This window comes from Etheostoma spectabile, chromosome 15 (assembly GCF_008692095.1).
Source record: "Etheostoma spectabile isolate EspeVRDwgs_2016 chromosome 15, UIUC_Espe_1.0, whole genome shotgun sequence".
NCBI lineage: Eukaryota > Metazoa > Chordata > Actinopteri > Perciformes > Percidae > Etheostoma > Etheostoma spectabile.
In genome coordinates this window covers 27448953-27464689 of record NC_045747.1, presented here as the reverse complement: position 1 = coordinate 27464689, position 15737 = coordinate 27448953, and the positions used below count along the sequence as shown (strand labels likewise).

The window sequence follows — 15737 nt, the reverse complement described above, 5'->3', positions numbered from 1 at the left end:
CATGCACAGTGCAGGCCAGTGTATTAGTGGCCTCGCCGTCTCCCTGCTCTTCCTGTTCCCTGTGTGCTCACAGCCAGTAATCAGCTGATTAAGCACCAGGTTCTCCACCAGGTTAAGCTACATAGTGAACGCCATAAGCCTGCTGTCAGGCAACGCTGGACACATGCGCACACATGCACAGAGACACAGGTTTCAATCCTTTACATTAGTGATGTAGCACAGTTTGTGTGTGACATCGCTGTCACGCATTGTAATTCAAAGTGGCTTTATTGTTGTTTTTTGGAAAGAATTGAACGGAGTTACAAATTGACAAGGGGGACAATGAAAGTAAAGAAGTTTTGTGATAAATGTTCCATGGCTAATCCACCCGGTACACTGATGTAGTGCTAGTCCCACCCACCCCAGCCCCCACTCACTCACACTACATCTTGACACTCTCACACAGCTTGGGGTAGGGGGGACATGCGTCCACAAGCGCTTTAAACCTCGTACAGAAATAAAGTGACAGGTTCATGGTGTACTATGTTGGATATTTTCCTCTAGATCGTGTTGGCTTTGGTAGTAACTGAATAATTCTAAGTAAACTGTCGTTAAACACTGAAGAAATTATACATTTGTCTGATATAATATTACAATAGAACACAGTTTAAAATGGTCATATGTATTTATATTAATGCATATGATAATAGTAGTAGTAATAGTAGTAGGAGTAGTGTAATAACATTGTTGTACTAGATATTTTAGGGTTACCAATACTACTACTAACTGCATGTAACAGTTGACAGGCTCCATCCTTCAGCTCCACCTTCTGGCCAAATGCTTTACTTCTCCCCCAAGTCTACAATTTTTCATCCATATTTTACACTGTGCTGACCATAATGACCATAGATTGAGCTTTTTTGATGTGCTTCTAACCTGGCTCCCCCACCCCCCTACCCCTTCCCAGTGGTTGTGTGCTCCCTCCGTGCAGCATCAGCGGAGGACCCTGTGCGGCGATGCGGTGTGCTTCCTGTTCATCACGCCGCTGGCCAGCCTATCAGGATGGCTGTGTGTCCAGGGAGCCATGGACCTGTACTACGCCAACGCCATGGAGGCCCTGGGGCTGCTGGTCCTCACGCTGGCCCTCTTCACCATATTCGTCTTCTGGACCATGGTAGGCTCAGGGTCTGTACAGTACATATGATCTTTATCCAACCATGGGTACAACGTCAACAATGAGCTGACAAAGTCATTTTATTTTGGTTTTAGAGATGCTACTTTCCAATCTTGCTAGCTTTTCAACATTACCAACCCTGACTTTAACTACTGACATTTTTTTTTTAATGGCTGTAGTCAACAATCAGAATAAAGTGGTCTGGGATTGCCTTCACACAGCTTTCATAGAATGTACCCCAACTCATCAAATGACGACGCCTTCGGAGTTTGGAACCGACGCACAAGGCGCTCAGGATGCCATTACTCCACAATCTTTTTACACAGAAAATATTTGTTTCCTTCTATATTAATGCGCTGAATATCAAATATAGGCCCTTTAAATCAATCCGTTAAATAATTTGTTAGATGTTGCTGTATATCCAAAACTAATAAAAATGTAAACTTATTTTGGAAAGTTGACAGCAAGGTTGACTGCCGTTTGACAAAATAATAACTTAGCTTAATGTCAATTTACCAGCTTTTTCCAGAATTTCAACATGGTCTTCATCAGAGACTGGAGTTTGCTCAGCTGAACTAATACCCCTTTTCCCACTGGCCAAATATCCCACTTAAACCCACCAACATCTGGCTTTTGTTTGCATTGGCAATGCAACGGCAATCAGCATGTTCTCCTGGGACAAATTACTTTTCAAATCTATTTTTTCAGGCAAGTCATTAAAAACAGATTCTCATTTGGAATGGGGGCCTGACAACCCCACCGAGAGGAAGGAAAGGAAATAAAATACATTAGACAAACACACACACGCATAGGCTCTACTGTAGGCTCTGATCTGCAGTGATGGTAACAGAACACCTGTGTAGATACTTATTTTCTGCCATTTTCCGGTATAATGCTGTTGTTGTAACTTCTGTCATCTCGGACACAAATTCCGTCCATCTCGGCCCGAGTAGCGCTTGAAAGTCAAATTAAGTCGGCACTAAGTTTGAAAGCGTAGCAAGAAGCTTTTTTGGTCTGCTTTTGGCGCGCAACCGAGCGCGATTGCTGCATTCACACCAGCCCAAAACAAAACCAACTGTGCAATTCAACTGGACTAAAATGAGGCAGGTGTGAAAGCAAAAATAATTGTTTAAGCGAAGACATAAAGTGTACGTACAGAACAGTTTGCAAGGTTTTTTTGCTCTGCATCCAAAAGCTGTAGCAGGAAAAGTTAACACCTGTTTTCCGGTGCCTTTGTCATGTCGAACATGACACACCAGAAAGAAAAAAAACACAGGCATCACTGGCAATGGTAAAGGAGTCTATCAGCCATTTTTAGCAGGTTTACCAGGTTAAAAAACTGCAACTACTGTACTTCAGAAAGAGAGAGATATTTCCTTCTTTATAGAGCTGTGTAGATTGAATTATTACTTTATGTTATCACTATTATTACTTAAACTTCTTTATTGAACTTCACATAACATACAACTGTATCTGGCCTTTGAACGCTGTTCTAAAACATGCTTATTTGTCCCTCAGGTCTCTGTGCGCTACCACATGCATCTGTTCGAGACGTGGAAGAAGACGGACCAGAGAGTGCGACTGCAGATTCCCTTGCCCCCCCATACCACACCAACCCAACAGACCCTGTCCATAAACCCCTTCAGCAAACCCCCCAACAAAGAGACCATGGTGTAGTAGACTACAGTCTACACTCCTGAACATACAAGAGCTGGAGGACGTTTACGCCAGACTCTGGAACCTTTTCTCAAACAATTGAGTCAGCAAAGACTTACGGAGACTCGTCTTACAGTGATAAAATGTGAAATTGTCCCAAATCAGAAGAGTCATTCTGGCAACTGGTTGGACATGTTTGGTATTTTTCTACAATGACAATCAGTATCATTGTTTCCTGAAGACAACAAAGCGTCGTGGACTTATTTGACGATCCAGTTGTTTTTCCTCCTTGTGAAGTAGGCCCAAGAAGACAAATGTGCTGCAACTTGGCACTTCTAATATCTACAATAAGAGTGTGTTTAACTTAGAAGACCTAAAGTCTAGCTTTGGAGCTCTTGAGTCAGACTATACAAACTATTCAATTAGGCTTGGCTCAGTATTCATGCCACAGCTGATCGTAGTGTTTATACTTTTTATTTACCTCAGAAGTCAGAAATGGGAATGATGTCACACCCGAGTTGACCACAGTTACAACTAGAGATGGTCCCATACCATTTTTAGCTTCCCAATACCGGTACCTTAACTCGCGAATGGGCTGATACCAAGAACTGATAAGATACCAGAATGGATGCTATATGATTTCTATCATTTTTGTATGGTCTGGCTCTGGTTAAACAGGGAAAAACACAAACAATGAATGCTGAATAATTTTGTTTTACTATTCAGTTTGACAGTCCTAACGGAAAAAAGAACAAGTTACTTTTTAATTTTCTTAAGGTATAAATTACGTGGTATGAGATAGATGCATAGAGATCCAGAGTTCCAAAACTGACACCAGCATTTATTAAAAAAAAAAAAAAAAAAAAAAAAAAAAAAAAAAAAAAGTAAAAGGGAAGGTAATGAAGCCTTTTATACATTCTCATGTTTCTTTAGAAATGAATAATGGACAAATTGAGTCTTTAAGCGCTTCAGATGTAAAGTTATTCGCTGTCAAAATGAATGACAGTTAATGGGTTGCTAACGTCAGGTGATGGCTTGTTAGCATCAAAATGGCGCCACATGTAGTATGCGTTGTGGAGAGACTACTACTACTGCCACCCCTATTTGTGATTTGTGGGTGAACCAACTGTTTAACCTGTGTTGCTTCCTCCTGTTTAGTTCTAACAGTAAATTAAGTTTGAGTATGCTAGCACAGCTTTTCCCGACAATTTAACTAGAATGTTATATTTTGTTGTAATAAACGGCCTTTAATACAAGTGTCTGACCAAACAGCATTTATAACTTTATTAATTTATGTCAATACAATATAAAACTGGTTAGCATAACTATTATGCCAACAGGTTTTATATAAAACACACAGGCACACACGCACACTCAATTAAAATGAAATCAAGGCATAGTTCATATCTTGTGCAGTTAGAGCGATGAAACGTGAGGAAAACTGAGGTGGATACTGTTGCTCTAAGGCCTCGGAGCTGGTCACAGTCACACTAACAACTCAATGTCCCACTGCAGTTTGTCAGAGTCCAGTTTTTTTGTATGAGACAGCAGCAGAAGTTTTATCCTCCAGAGCCGCTCCATGTTTTCCAGGCGCACAGCAGAAATCACATGACAGCACAGCTCGCCTCCTTAGATAGATCCTGGAGAAAAAAAAATTTAAATAAAGCAGCATTATGTTGAATCACTTAGCACCATGGGACACATGCAGGTCTCATACAGACAGTATGGTTAGCACTGAAGCTGCATTCCGGTTAGGGGAAGGTATGGCCGATGAGTCTGGAGAAGGCTGGTACTGGTGGGCAGCAAACAGCTGGCACAGGGGGGCGTTCAGTCTCAAAACAGTGTGCAGCGTTTAGTGTGTTGAGGTCTGACATATTTCCACGGAACAGTGTGCAACGGGCTTTGAGATGAGTTTCCTCTCGTTTGGCGGCTGCGTCACAGGTGATACCCAGACACGTGTCTGTAAACTCGTAATAAAGAGTGAAAGCGCTTGCGCACACAACAGGGGGTTCAACAAACTCTCTCCCCCCCATTGCAGTTTAAAAAAAAAGGTGTTTCTACCGTTTTATCAGGGCTGAACATGACCCAGGTAGTCCAGGTCACAGTTTTTTCACAGATTGCTGTTTGGGAACAGTCAGAGCTTGGAGCTCTGACCAAACTCAGCTTTTGAGAAGCAGAGAGTTTTTAAATAATACCTAAAATGCAAGGTAGCTCATGCTTCAGTTTGATTCAAAGTGTGTTATTGCATTACAGGTATTGCTGTGTCAGTTAAAACTAAACATTACATATACATGAGTGTATTTTGGAGCTGGGCGCCGTGATTACACCAATTTGCGCAAATTAAGAAATACTGTACTTCAATTACGTTTCTGCACAGATGATTGGAAATTAACATTAAACCATATTAACATGCCAGGCGTTTAGCATGCAGGTTGCAGATGCCATGATGCACCTTTTCCGCAGCTAGAGTGCATTAAGAGAGCAGTTTAGTAAGCGACTCCAGTGCCTTGCACCACATTAACATTACCCACAGTGCTGCGGAGGAGGGTCTGGCTAGTCCCCACAGCATTTTCAGGATGTGAGAAAAACGTGCTCTGGTAATTGGCATTTCTTTAAACCAATCACAATCAGCTTGGGCGTAAACTGGCAGGTTTCAGACTGGAGTATTGCAAAAACTGTTAAATCTTATTTTAGTTGCTTTTTGAGAGTTTATATGAATGGAACTGATTGCGTTAAATGGCCGTGAATTACATCTCATATCGATCCCAGGCCGTCCCCCCCCTGACTTCAATCCAAAATCGTATCGTGGCAGACTATGAGATATCCTAAAGTATCTTATCATTGTCCCAATAAATGATACAATAGCATAACGTGATAAAACTTGGAAATTGCGCCCTTACAGGTTACCTAGACAGACTTGAACGTGCTTCATGATGCAGAATAAAATAAATATTAAAAGGCGGCAGCAGCAATGTATGAAACAAGCCATGCATCCTGTGACGGCACACAGCAGAGAAAAGCGGGGGGGGGGGGGCTCTCACCTACTGTAGAGCACACTGTCTGCACTCAAGAGACAGAACAGCACTTCTTCTTTCTCTTTGGCTTCAGTGTAGGCAGAAAAAAGGGATGTCAAGTTTTATATAGTAAAGCATGTTTGCTTGTAAGGTTATGGAACCCTTGGATTTGGGCTGTTTCATGAGTCAGCGTGTATTTACCTGTCTCCGAAAGTGCTGGATATCACTGCCCGCCACATATTCTTCGTCAAACTCCAATTCAGTGTCCTCCTCACCCCTGTGCTGCATACACACCCTGCGCTCTGCTACTTCCTGAAAAAGGTATAACATGACTCCCATGTTCACTTACATCCAACACTAGGGTTAGCCCTGGGTAAAACGTGGCAGTAGAGATTGGCGTTAAGAGGGCCACTTTATAAAAAAAAAAAAAAAAAAAAAATAAAATAAAAAAAAAAAAAAAAAACACTCCTTAAAAAGACTATTTAAAAGAAAAAAGAAAAGATACGGGTGGTTAAAAGCAGACTAAAGGAAACCACTGGAAAGGACCGTCTGCGGGGAGTTATATACTGTCACTAAAAAAAGATGGAAACCTCCATCTACCCTGGCCTTTCTACTGGACAAAATAAAATACAATATATTCAATTCCAAATTTTCCATAACAGTAATTAACTATAGAGTCCTTTTAGTCAAGAAACAAAAAAGGAACCCTGAACAAACACTTCTCATGACTTTGATCAGGATCTGGAGCACGTACTGTGTGAGGGCTGGACCAAGATTTTAAAGGTCGATGCCACTACTTTGTCATTTGGTTTTCAAGAAAATTTCATCAAAAATGGTCTTAGAAATACACGGACAAAAAGGGGTAAAAGCAAACTACAGCTCCCAGAATGCACTCATGCACACTGCTCCACTTACCTCTTGGTTGGGGTTCAGAAGAATCACCCTGATGTCAGTGACGGGGCCCCAGCTGGTGTGGCCTTGCAGAACCAGGTCCTCAGGATCAGCCTCCTCCTCGGCACCTGCTGCCCAGATCTGACAGCACACGCGGTCAAAACTTTGACAGAGCACTTAAAAAATATAATATAAAAACTAGCACGAAGCATAAGATACATTAAACTAATTCAGAGACAGAACACGAGAAAAAAATAATTAAAACTGAAAGTCTAAACTTTTCAGCTAATATTTTTAACAGGACAAGAGAAGACAAGGGGAGAGAAGGGGATGACATGCAGCAAAGGGCCGAAGGTCAGAGTCGAACCCTGGCCTGCTGCGTTGGAGTAAAACTATATATGGGCGCCTGCTCTACCAACTGAGCAATCTGGGTATCAAAACTCTTGAAAATGTATGGACTGCATTTATATATAGTCCATTATTTATTTTAGGGGGTTCAGTGTCTTGCTCAAGGACACTTTGGCACCCTCTTTGGAGGAGCTAAGCATCAAACCAGGGACCTTCAGATTAACCGACCTACCTCCTGAGCCGTGCCGATACTAGTCTGGTCCAGCTGATGACCATTGCGGGGATAAAGCCAGACATCCAGGATGTCCCTACCCTCTTGCTATCTCTAGTAAAAAAGGTGTTAAACATCGCCCAGGACAGTCGTGATTGGTTTAAAGAAATATAAAACAAGCTAGAGTTTTTTCCCCTTCCTATCCCAGAATAGATAGGCGGTGTAGCCAGACCACACCGCAGCGCTGTGGCGATAGTAATAATCTATGTGTATCTCTGTCTAATGTTCTCATGCAGGGTTACGCCCAGAAAAGCTGTTTAACCCAGGGGCAAGTGCCTTATTATTTCCCCCAAAGGGCCCAGGCTCGGCCCACAACTTAGGCCTGATGGGTCACCAGGTTTACAATACACGGGGGGGGGGGGGGGGGGGGGGGGGGGGGGGGGGGGAGACGACACACCCTATCATAAGTTTATTTCTCTCTGTGCAGTGGTGGCTTATAGAAATACAGTTACACGCAAGTATTACTCACTGTGAGTGTCTGCCCAGCAGCCAGGACACAGGAGGGGGGGATATGGAAGGAGAGGTCCCCAGAACCGGGGTACAACCTCCGGACTACCCAACCACCCAGCGCCTGCTCCTGGAAACACAGAAAACAGAACAGGGAGCGGTTAAATGACTTGACTGCTAGTTTGGGTGGTGTCATTTTCTTCAGTCTGTGGCACAACAGGTTCATTAGCTCTCCAAGCTAACGTTAGTCAAAGCGGTGACATATGAAATCGGATGAATTTATGCAGTTGTTGTTGCTCGCCTCCGTTTGCTCAGCGCTGTTGAGATGTACATACGGGACACAGGCAGTTTCTAGCCGGAAGTTACCGTAAACAAACTTTGTGATTGGGTCTACAGGAACATGTGTTCAGGAGCCAGCTGTATAAAACGATGTGCAAAACAAAAAAAACATGCATGAACAATTTCTCACAGTCACCTCAGAAAATTTCACTTTGAGATTTCGTAACATTACTATGCGTTCCCCCAGCCCACCTATAGTCCACCATTGGCTAGAAATGGTGATAGGTGTAAATCGAGCCCTGGGTACCCTGCTCTGCCTTTGAGAAAATGAAAGCCCAGATGGGCCGATCTGGAATCTTGCCCCTTATGAGGTCATAAGCATTTATCATGGTTTCAAATGGGAAAAGTGGCAGTTGGTCAAGGCCAAACCCCCAGCCTCCACCCTGCCCCCCCAAAATATGTATCCAGAAATAAAAAACTTTGAATTTGTTTGAAAAATAAATGCATACATATTTGACTGAGAGCTATTTTATTGTTAATGGCAATTATTTCTGAGAATGAATTATAGAGCAAAATTTGGCATTGTTACAGCTCCACTACACAATACTAGAAAGCCAGCGCAAATATAGCGACCCTTACGTTGTTTCCACAGCAACTTATGCAGATAGAGTGGTGATGTCTGAACACACAAATCCAATCGACAGTCAAGATTTAAGGTCCGCTTAGAGAAACTAAAATCAGACTCTGCTGCAGTCTCACCGTCTCAGAGTTGTTCTTCAGCCGGACGTATTTTCCGTCCGCGTCGACCTGTGTCACGCTCACAGCGCCGCTCTCCATGGAGCGACTGGCCATCTTGTAGGCCGGCGAGCTGCCAGAGGCTCCCTCGTACTTGCGTTTCTTCCCCCGGAGCTTGCGGCTGCTGTGTTCATGTGTTCGAGGTATGGCCGCATGCTGCGAGGGGCTGGGTGACAGATGCAATCTGGGAAGAAAATGACCAAATATTTGGATTTAAATTTTATTTTATTAAAACACCCCAGCCAGCCAGGCACCAGAGATCCAGGTATCATGTGCAGTTACCGATTTATGAAAACAGTAGGGCTGGGACGATATGATTTTGTCCCGATTGGATTTATATTGCGATATTCTTTGCGATTCTATTGTTTATTGCAAGCCAATTGTATTGAGTACTTGGATTTTCTTTTCCTTATTTAACAAAACAAAAGTTGAATAGTTCCCTTCTAGAGACAATATATTATGAGACATTTCTAAAAACTAATTGTTTTCTAAGAAGAATGAACATCACATGTCAGTGAGACATTTATTTCATCTGTAGATCCTAACAGATTTTCGGCTTTCTCTTGGTTTTGATTTAAATGCATGTGATGTTCCCGCTACTGTATAAATAGAATATATTTAGGTAAATTAAAAACCTGATCTTAGAAATTGCCACAAAAAATAAGAAATTACAATACACACATGAACCACCCCTAAAAAGCAGACATTAAAGTGGATGCTGCCTGGCTCAAGGGTTACACAATGTCGAACTAGAGGTGATGATTCTGCAAGGATGCAGTGACAGACCATAAATCGATTATTGCCTACTGATGTTGATTTTGCGGTCACTGCTTTTACTTTCTGCCTTTTGCCTGTTGTGTTCAGACTCCGCTACATTCAGGGAGTGTCTTTTAAGGAATATAGATAGATAGATAGATAGATAGATAGAAAGAGACTCCCACTCCCGTGTAGAGCCCGAGCGTACCTCTGCTCCTCCACCTCCAGCATCTTCCTGTAGGCGTTGATCTCCATGTCTAGGGCCAGCTTGACATCCAGCAGGTTCTCGTAGTCTTCCAGCTGGGCGAACATCTGGGTCCTCATGCTCAGCTGCTCCTGCTCCTTCTGATCCAGCCGGTGCTGCCAGACCTCACGCTCCCGGTCCAGAGTCCGCTCCAGATCCTGGCAGCGGCCCTCCAGCGCCGCTTTCTGACAGAGATGGGAACAACTGAATGGCAAACAGTGGGGAAGAACTAACAAAGCTGGCAACAAATGGTCTGGAACCAGAACTAGAGCTGGGTATCGTAGAAAAAAAAAATTCCATACCAGTGCCAATACTACTGAGAGAAGAACACACAACATGAAAATAAATCAACGATTTTAAAACGTCACTTTAAAGTATCATTGGAGTAAGGAATACTGTGGCTGGTGCATTTTGTTTATTTAAAATTATAGTGCGTAGTTTCTGTCGCCACCATGAAGAATTCTAGGTAATGAGAACACCGTCGACACGTCTACATGATACAAGCCTTACGTGATCGCGCGCCACCCCCCCTATCCACGCAGTTACTAGTAACCAAGGAGGACACAGAGGGGAAAAAAACAAGACAAACATGGACTCTTGAGGAGGTAATCATCTTCACTCGATTTTTGTTTGTGCAAACGTCAACACATACTACATACTTAGAAATACAGAGAGAGTTGTGTGGAGCTGATAGTCTTAATTCATTAATGTAATTAAGTTACAACTAAAGCTTTTATTTATTTATTTATAAAAAATGTGTGGGTTACAGACCGCACTTACATCTTTCTGGTACTGCTGGAGCTGGGAGCTGAGGCTCTCCACTCGGAGATTGGTGGTTTCCAGTTCATCTCTGGTGGCTGAAGCAACCTGGTTCTTCTCCAATGCAGCCTGCTGGGCATTCTGCAACTGCAGTGCACAAAAGGAAAAAAAAAAAAAAAAAAACATTTCACAAAACTTTATGGAATGAAAAACTCAAACAGTGTGCAATAAATCTGGACACTTTGAAACGCATCATCCTAAACTCTGTTTGACCCATACACTGTAAAAGTAATGGATTGTTAGTGGACTGCTGTTTTGAAGCCTGGGTCGTGTAGCAGGGCAGGATGACGCGGCCTAGCCAGTCTTGTTCATGGTCTCATGGCACTGCGCTACACAGGAAAAGTTGCTTATTCAACCCTACTGAAGGGAGTCATCCAGCGGGGATTTACCGCCAGGTAAACGTGAACCTTGTGATACGGCCACTATTTATCTGCATGTATGAGAAAAAAAAAAAATCGGCAAACTCTCCCTTAAAAAAGGTACCAGCAAACACTAGCGCTAACTAGCTTGCTTGCTTGCTTGCTTGCTTGCTTGCTTGGCAGAACAACATTTTTTGGCCACCAAAATGTTCCATTTAACTTTGCTCAAGTGAAAACAGTGAGACGGTCAACGTTTAAGATGAAAACACGAAAACCCCAAAACAAGTTGGTCTATTTTAACATCCACAGTGTTAGCATTGCTAAGCTTTTAACCTGATTGACATTAAAAGCATCCCCTGCTTTATTGTCTATTTTTAAATAAATGGGACCATTATATACTAAATGCACATCATGCTGTATTGAAGAAGACTTGAAACTAGCGATTGAGACCATTAACTCATCATGAAAATGTTTACTTAAATCAAGTAAGAAGTAAGCTCATTTTCTCAAAGACCAAGTGCTTTTTGGAGCCAGGGGAGTCGCCCCCTCCTGGAGGTTAGATAGAATGCAGGATAATGCAATTCCATGTTTGCTTCACTTTCTGGACCCAGAAGCTTAGTCTTTAATTTTTACTGCCTATGGTCTTTACCTTTGAGCTGAACGTCCTGTCGAGCTCCTCTTTGTACTGCTGCAGCTGACACTCGTGGTCGTGGCGGAGTTGCTGAATCGTCTCCGACAGTTTACTCTCAAACTCTCTCCGCTGTACCGAGTCCACCTCCACCAGACGACTGTCCTGTCGGGTTCGGATCTCCAAGACCTCCTTCAAAAACCAAAAAGAAAAAAAAAAAAAAAAAAAAAAAGAACATTGATACAACATCTTCGATCATCCTTGGTAGGAAACGAACATAGACAGGGATGGGTGGATTTTAAAAACTGAGTTGAGGTGAATGTGAGAAATGTACAGTAAAGATTGCCAGTTAATAGACTTGCACAAGTACCGTACAGGTACATTGGAATTTTTGAGGCATTGCTCTTAGAGTCAGCTTTACAAAATTTATGAGAAATACAATAACAGTGAAAATATAAAGCTATATAAATAAAAAAATAAACAAAAGTAGAATTTAAAAAACAGCTTTAAAACAAAGTCGTAAATTGTAAAAGACCGTCAGAAACACTTTACTAAAAAAAAAAACAACTTGTGAAATATAGATATTATTGCACCTGCTGATTTTTTTTACTTTATATTACTTGCTTATGGCAATGCATGCGTTTTACCTGCTCACTGATGTTCCTCTGGAGTTCCAGCTGCTCTTTGAGCGTTTGCACCTGGTTCTCCATGTCCACCTTCCTCAGGATCTCACAGTTCAGCTGGTTCTTTGTCTCACTCAGTACGCCTTCTGCCTGAGGAAGGGACACACACACGGAAGATAGAGTGACTCAGCTGATAATCGATTTGTCCTCCTTCGTCCCAAACCATACAGAAAAACTGAATCCTCTCAATAACAGTTGTTTAATACTAATTAAAAAAAGACTTTGTCAATTACTGAAGCTACTTTTAGGGGAAAAATACGTCATTCTGAGACAGCTGTGATCCGCATTACTTCGAAAATATGTCTAGTTTGTGTGTTGTAACAGTGTTTTGCAATTGGGAACAAATACCTGCAGAACATGGAAGCAGTTCTTTTGTAGATTATGGTGAACTGTGTTTTCTAAATTTGCCCACTTGTCCAAGATTTGGTTATCACAGAAACTAGCAGCCTCTACATTAATGCTGCCATCAGTCTGGGACTGGCCCTAGAGCTGGGCAACATATCGATATTATGATATGAGACTAGGTATCGTCTTAGATTTTGGATATTGTAATATGGCATCAGTTTGGTCTTTTCCTGGTTTTAAAGGCTGCATTACAGTAAAGTGATGTCATTTCCTGAACTTACCAGACTATTGTAACTGTTCTATTATTTGTCTTCACCCACTTAGTCATTATATCCACATTACTGATGATTATTTATCAAAAATCTCATTGTGGAAATGTTTTGCGAAAGCACCAAAATTGCCAATCCAACTAATTATCCAGTTCTGGTGTAAATCTAGCTTCAGTTCATACATATTCTAGATGCTCCTGCAGGTCGGCCACTTCGTCAACGAGTCTCCGGTTCTCAGACAGCAGCTTGGTGTACTCGGCGTCCTTGGAGCTCAGCATCGCCTCCACTTTCCTCCACTGGGCCAACACGTTCGCCAACTCGCTCTCCTTCTTCTGGTTCCTGAAGAGAGACATCGGAACTATTTGGAGCAGCCCACAAAACTACAGAGCTAGTTCTCTCATATCACGCCAAACCCCCACCAGATATGTGTAGGTCTGATGCTGCCTCCGTCAGCTATACAACACACTTTAAAAATACTCGGTTTCAAGTAAAAGTCCTGCATTGAAAATGTTACTTCAATAAAAAGTAAGTATTATCAGGGAGATGTACTTAAAGTAAAAGAACTCAATGCGAGGAAAAAAAAATTTTTTGGAAAGTGGAAAGAATCCAAACAGTTGTTTAATGGGCTAATCATCTCAGCTGGACTTGTAGGCCGTTAAATTTTTGGCTAGTAGGCCTACCATTTATAATAAAACATCAGATTTTATAAACTACATGTGTTTGTGTGGAAAAGTTTGCAAAGTAACTAAAGCTTTCAGATGGATGTAAAGGAGTTTAAAAGTACTATATTTCTCTGAAATGTGGCAAAGTAGAAAGTGACATGAAAAGACTTAAGTAAAAGTACCTCAACATTTCTAGTTAAGAACAGTACTGGAGTAAATGTACTTATCGGTAAGTACATTTCCCCCACTGCTTCTCATTTTAACAAGTATCTGAACCTTACTCTAGTCCTAATATCCTCAAGCATAGTTCAACCTAGAATTCCACATTTACAGCATTCCCTTTGATTAAGTCAGTCTTCTAAAAGGACAGATGCAGCTCTTTCATCTGTGTCACACACACACACACTCTAAAGGTTAGAGAAGAGAGCTTGTGACGGGAGGTCGTCAGTTCAATCGCCAGCCCAACCACCACCACTGAGGTGCCCTTGAGCAAGGCCCTTAACCTCCAACCGCTCTAGTGGCAGCACATCAGGCTGTGGTTGTACTGGGAAGCTTCCAGGCATCAATGTGGAACTGTGTGAATGTGATCAGGTAAAAGAGAGGATGCCTGTCAGTGCACCTTCCCTGAATAAATAAAATGAAAATAAATTCGACAATCGAATATGAAAATAATCGTTAGTTGCAGCCCTAGGTAGGCCCATTTTACTCAGGGGGAAACTGTAAATTACAAACGAAACTCTTATTAAGAAGCAAGGTTCAGTTCGGCAGAAGTGTGAAAAGAAGTTTGACTCCGAATTATACAGCGGCACAGAAATGTGGAAATGCCAGTGCATGTTCTGCAGATAATGTTAAGTGCGTCTAACGCCAAGCAAGTTTGCGTTAAATGAGCTCATTTTTAAACGGAGTCTGGCGAAGGCTACGTAGCAGCTTCTCTGGCACCTGCTTGCTGGTATATAGAATGACCCTACCCCGCTACTAACGTTACCTGGCTTGAAGTTTTCGGTTCTCCTCGCAGAGATTTCCACAGTCGATCTGCAAGCGGGCCTTCTCTCCGGCCAATCCGTCCAGAGACTTCCTGACATCGGCCAACTCCTCCTCGTACAGCCGCCGCACGTTGCCCATCTCCCGGCTTTTCGAGTCATCCTTTTCTTCCAGCTGAAACAGTATGGAAGACCGTTCACTCTCCAGCTCTTGGACCCGCTGGATGTAGTTGGCGAGGCGGTCGTTGAGGTGTCGGAGGTTATCTTTCTCCTGGATACGGGACAGCCGGGTCGGGCTGGTGCTGGATGTGGCCTGGCCGGCGGCGGCGGCAGCGGCTACGCTGCGTCCGGCGGAGCGGCTCACGGAGCGGCTGGAGCGGCCGCTGGATGCGGTGGCCGCGGGGGTCGAGGTGGCAGAGGCCATGATGGTGGTGGTGGTGGGCTGGACACTTCTGTAGCCAGGGTCCACAACCAGTCCAGATAGTTATAGTGCCGTTAGACTAAGACATAGGCCTGTAGCTAGAAAACTAGGAGCCACAGTAAAGTCACGTTAACACAAGCAACGGTTGCGGTGGTCGTTCAGAAAGGATAAAAGTCGCATTGAACCACTCTGTAAAGTTCGCAGCACATGGGAATCCCGGATGTGAGCCTCTGTACTTGTCAAGCGGCCGGTTTTCCTGCATTAAAGATGTCCACAGCTGAAATTAATCACATTTGACGAGTAGACGCATTGTCAAGTGCGCCGCTAGCGACAAGTGTGCCTAAGTGACGCAATACAGTTCTGGGTAAGGTTTTCAAAATAATACGTCATTGCAAACGTTTAAGCGTGTAGTAGGCCTACAAACTACCAACGAAAATCATATCACTGTTCAAGTTAACTTCTCAATTAGTTAGCAAAAATCACCTTATTGTAACATAACGCCTATTAATGTAACTGTGTCACTATAGCCACCGTTTCCTTTTCTTGAGAATGTCTTCTATTACGAAAATGGACATTGGCTAACTTTATTTCCCATGCTACATTATCAGATATTAATGTGTTTATCTTTAAATACTGGCCATGAAAAAATTGAAATGTCATGCTTCCAAAATGTATGGATAACAAGTAAGACAAGAAAGATAGACCTATCCAGATTTA

General features: G+C 42.6%; 2 protein-coding genes across 4 annotated transcripts in view; one reads left to right on the top strand and one right to left on the bottom strand.

Moving 5' to 3' along the window:
• The window catches only part of zgc:158785 (E3 ubiquitin-protein ligase MARCH3), a 10367-nt gene extending 6302 nt beyond the window's left edge, over positions 1 to 4065 (top strand). For 2 of the 3 annotated variants that reach the window (XM_032537422.1, XM_032537423.1), the window contains 2 exons: positions 947 to 1153; positions 2672 to 4065. In XM_032537422.1, coding sequence (XP_032393313.1) covers positions 947 to 1153; positions 2672 to 2830 — 366 coding nt within the window. In that variant the 3' untranslated portion in view covers positions 2831 to 4065. Of the gene's footprint in view, positions 1 to 946; positions 1165 to 2671 lie in introns of all 3 variants that reach the window. The other variant, XM_032537424.1, reaches the window with a different exon arrangement.
• Positions 4066 to 4076: 11 nt separating this feature from the next.
• On the bottom strand, positions 4077 to 15363 carry lmnl3 (lamin L3). Its single transcript, XM_032537416.1, has 11 exons — positions 14605 to 15363; positions 13140 to 13296; positions 12308 to 12433; positions 11682 to 11852; positions 10635 to 10760; positions 9819 to 10039; positions 8819 to 9038; positions 7803 to 7910; positions 6739 to 6855; positions 6025 to 6135; positions 4077 to 4449 (listed from the first exon to the last, which is right to left on the bottom strand). Exons 1-11 carry the CDS (start codon positions 15021 to 15023, stop codon positions 4414 to 4416), a joined length of 1812 nt encoding a protein of 603 aa, XP_032393307.1. The 5' UTR covers positions 15024 to 15363; the 3' UTR covers positions 4077 to 4413.
• Positions 15364 to 15737: the final 374 nt, after the last annotated feature.

Bases quoted from the DNA above. Each gene is read 5' to 3' on its own strand.
- lmnl3 (XM_032537416.1), bottom strand. From the start codon at position 15,023: ATGGCCTCTGCCACCTCGACCCCCGCGGCCACCGCATCCAGCGGCCGC. The intron at 13,297-14,604 runs GTAACGTTAGTA...GTCTCTCTTCAG, and splicing joins AACCGAAAACTTCAAGCCAG to GAACCAGAAGAAGGAGAGCG. The intron at 6,136-6,738 runs GTAAGTGGAGCA...TACCTTTTTCAG, and splicing joins TTCTGAACCCCAACCAAGAG to GAAGTAGCAGAGCGCAGGGT.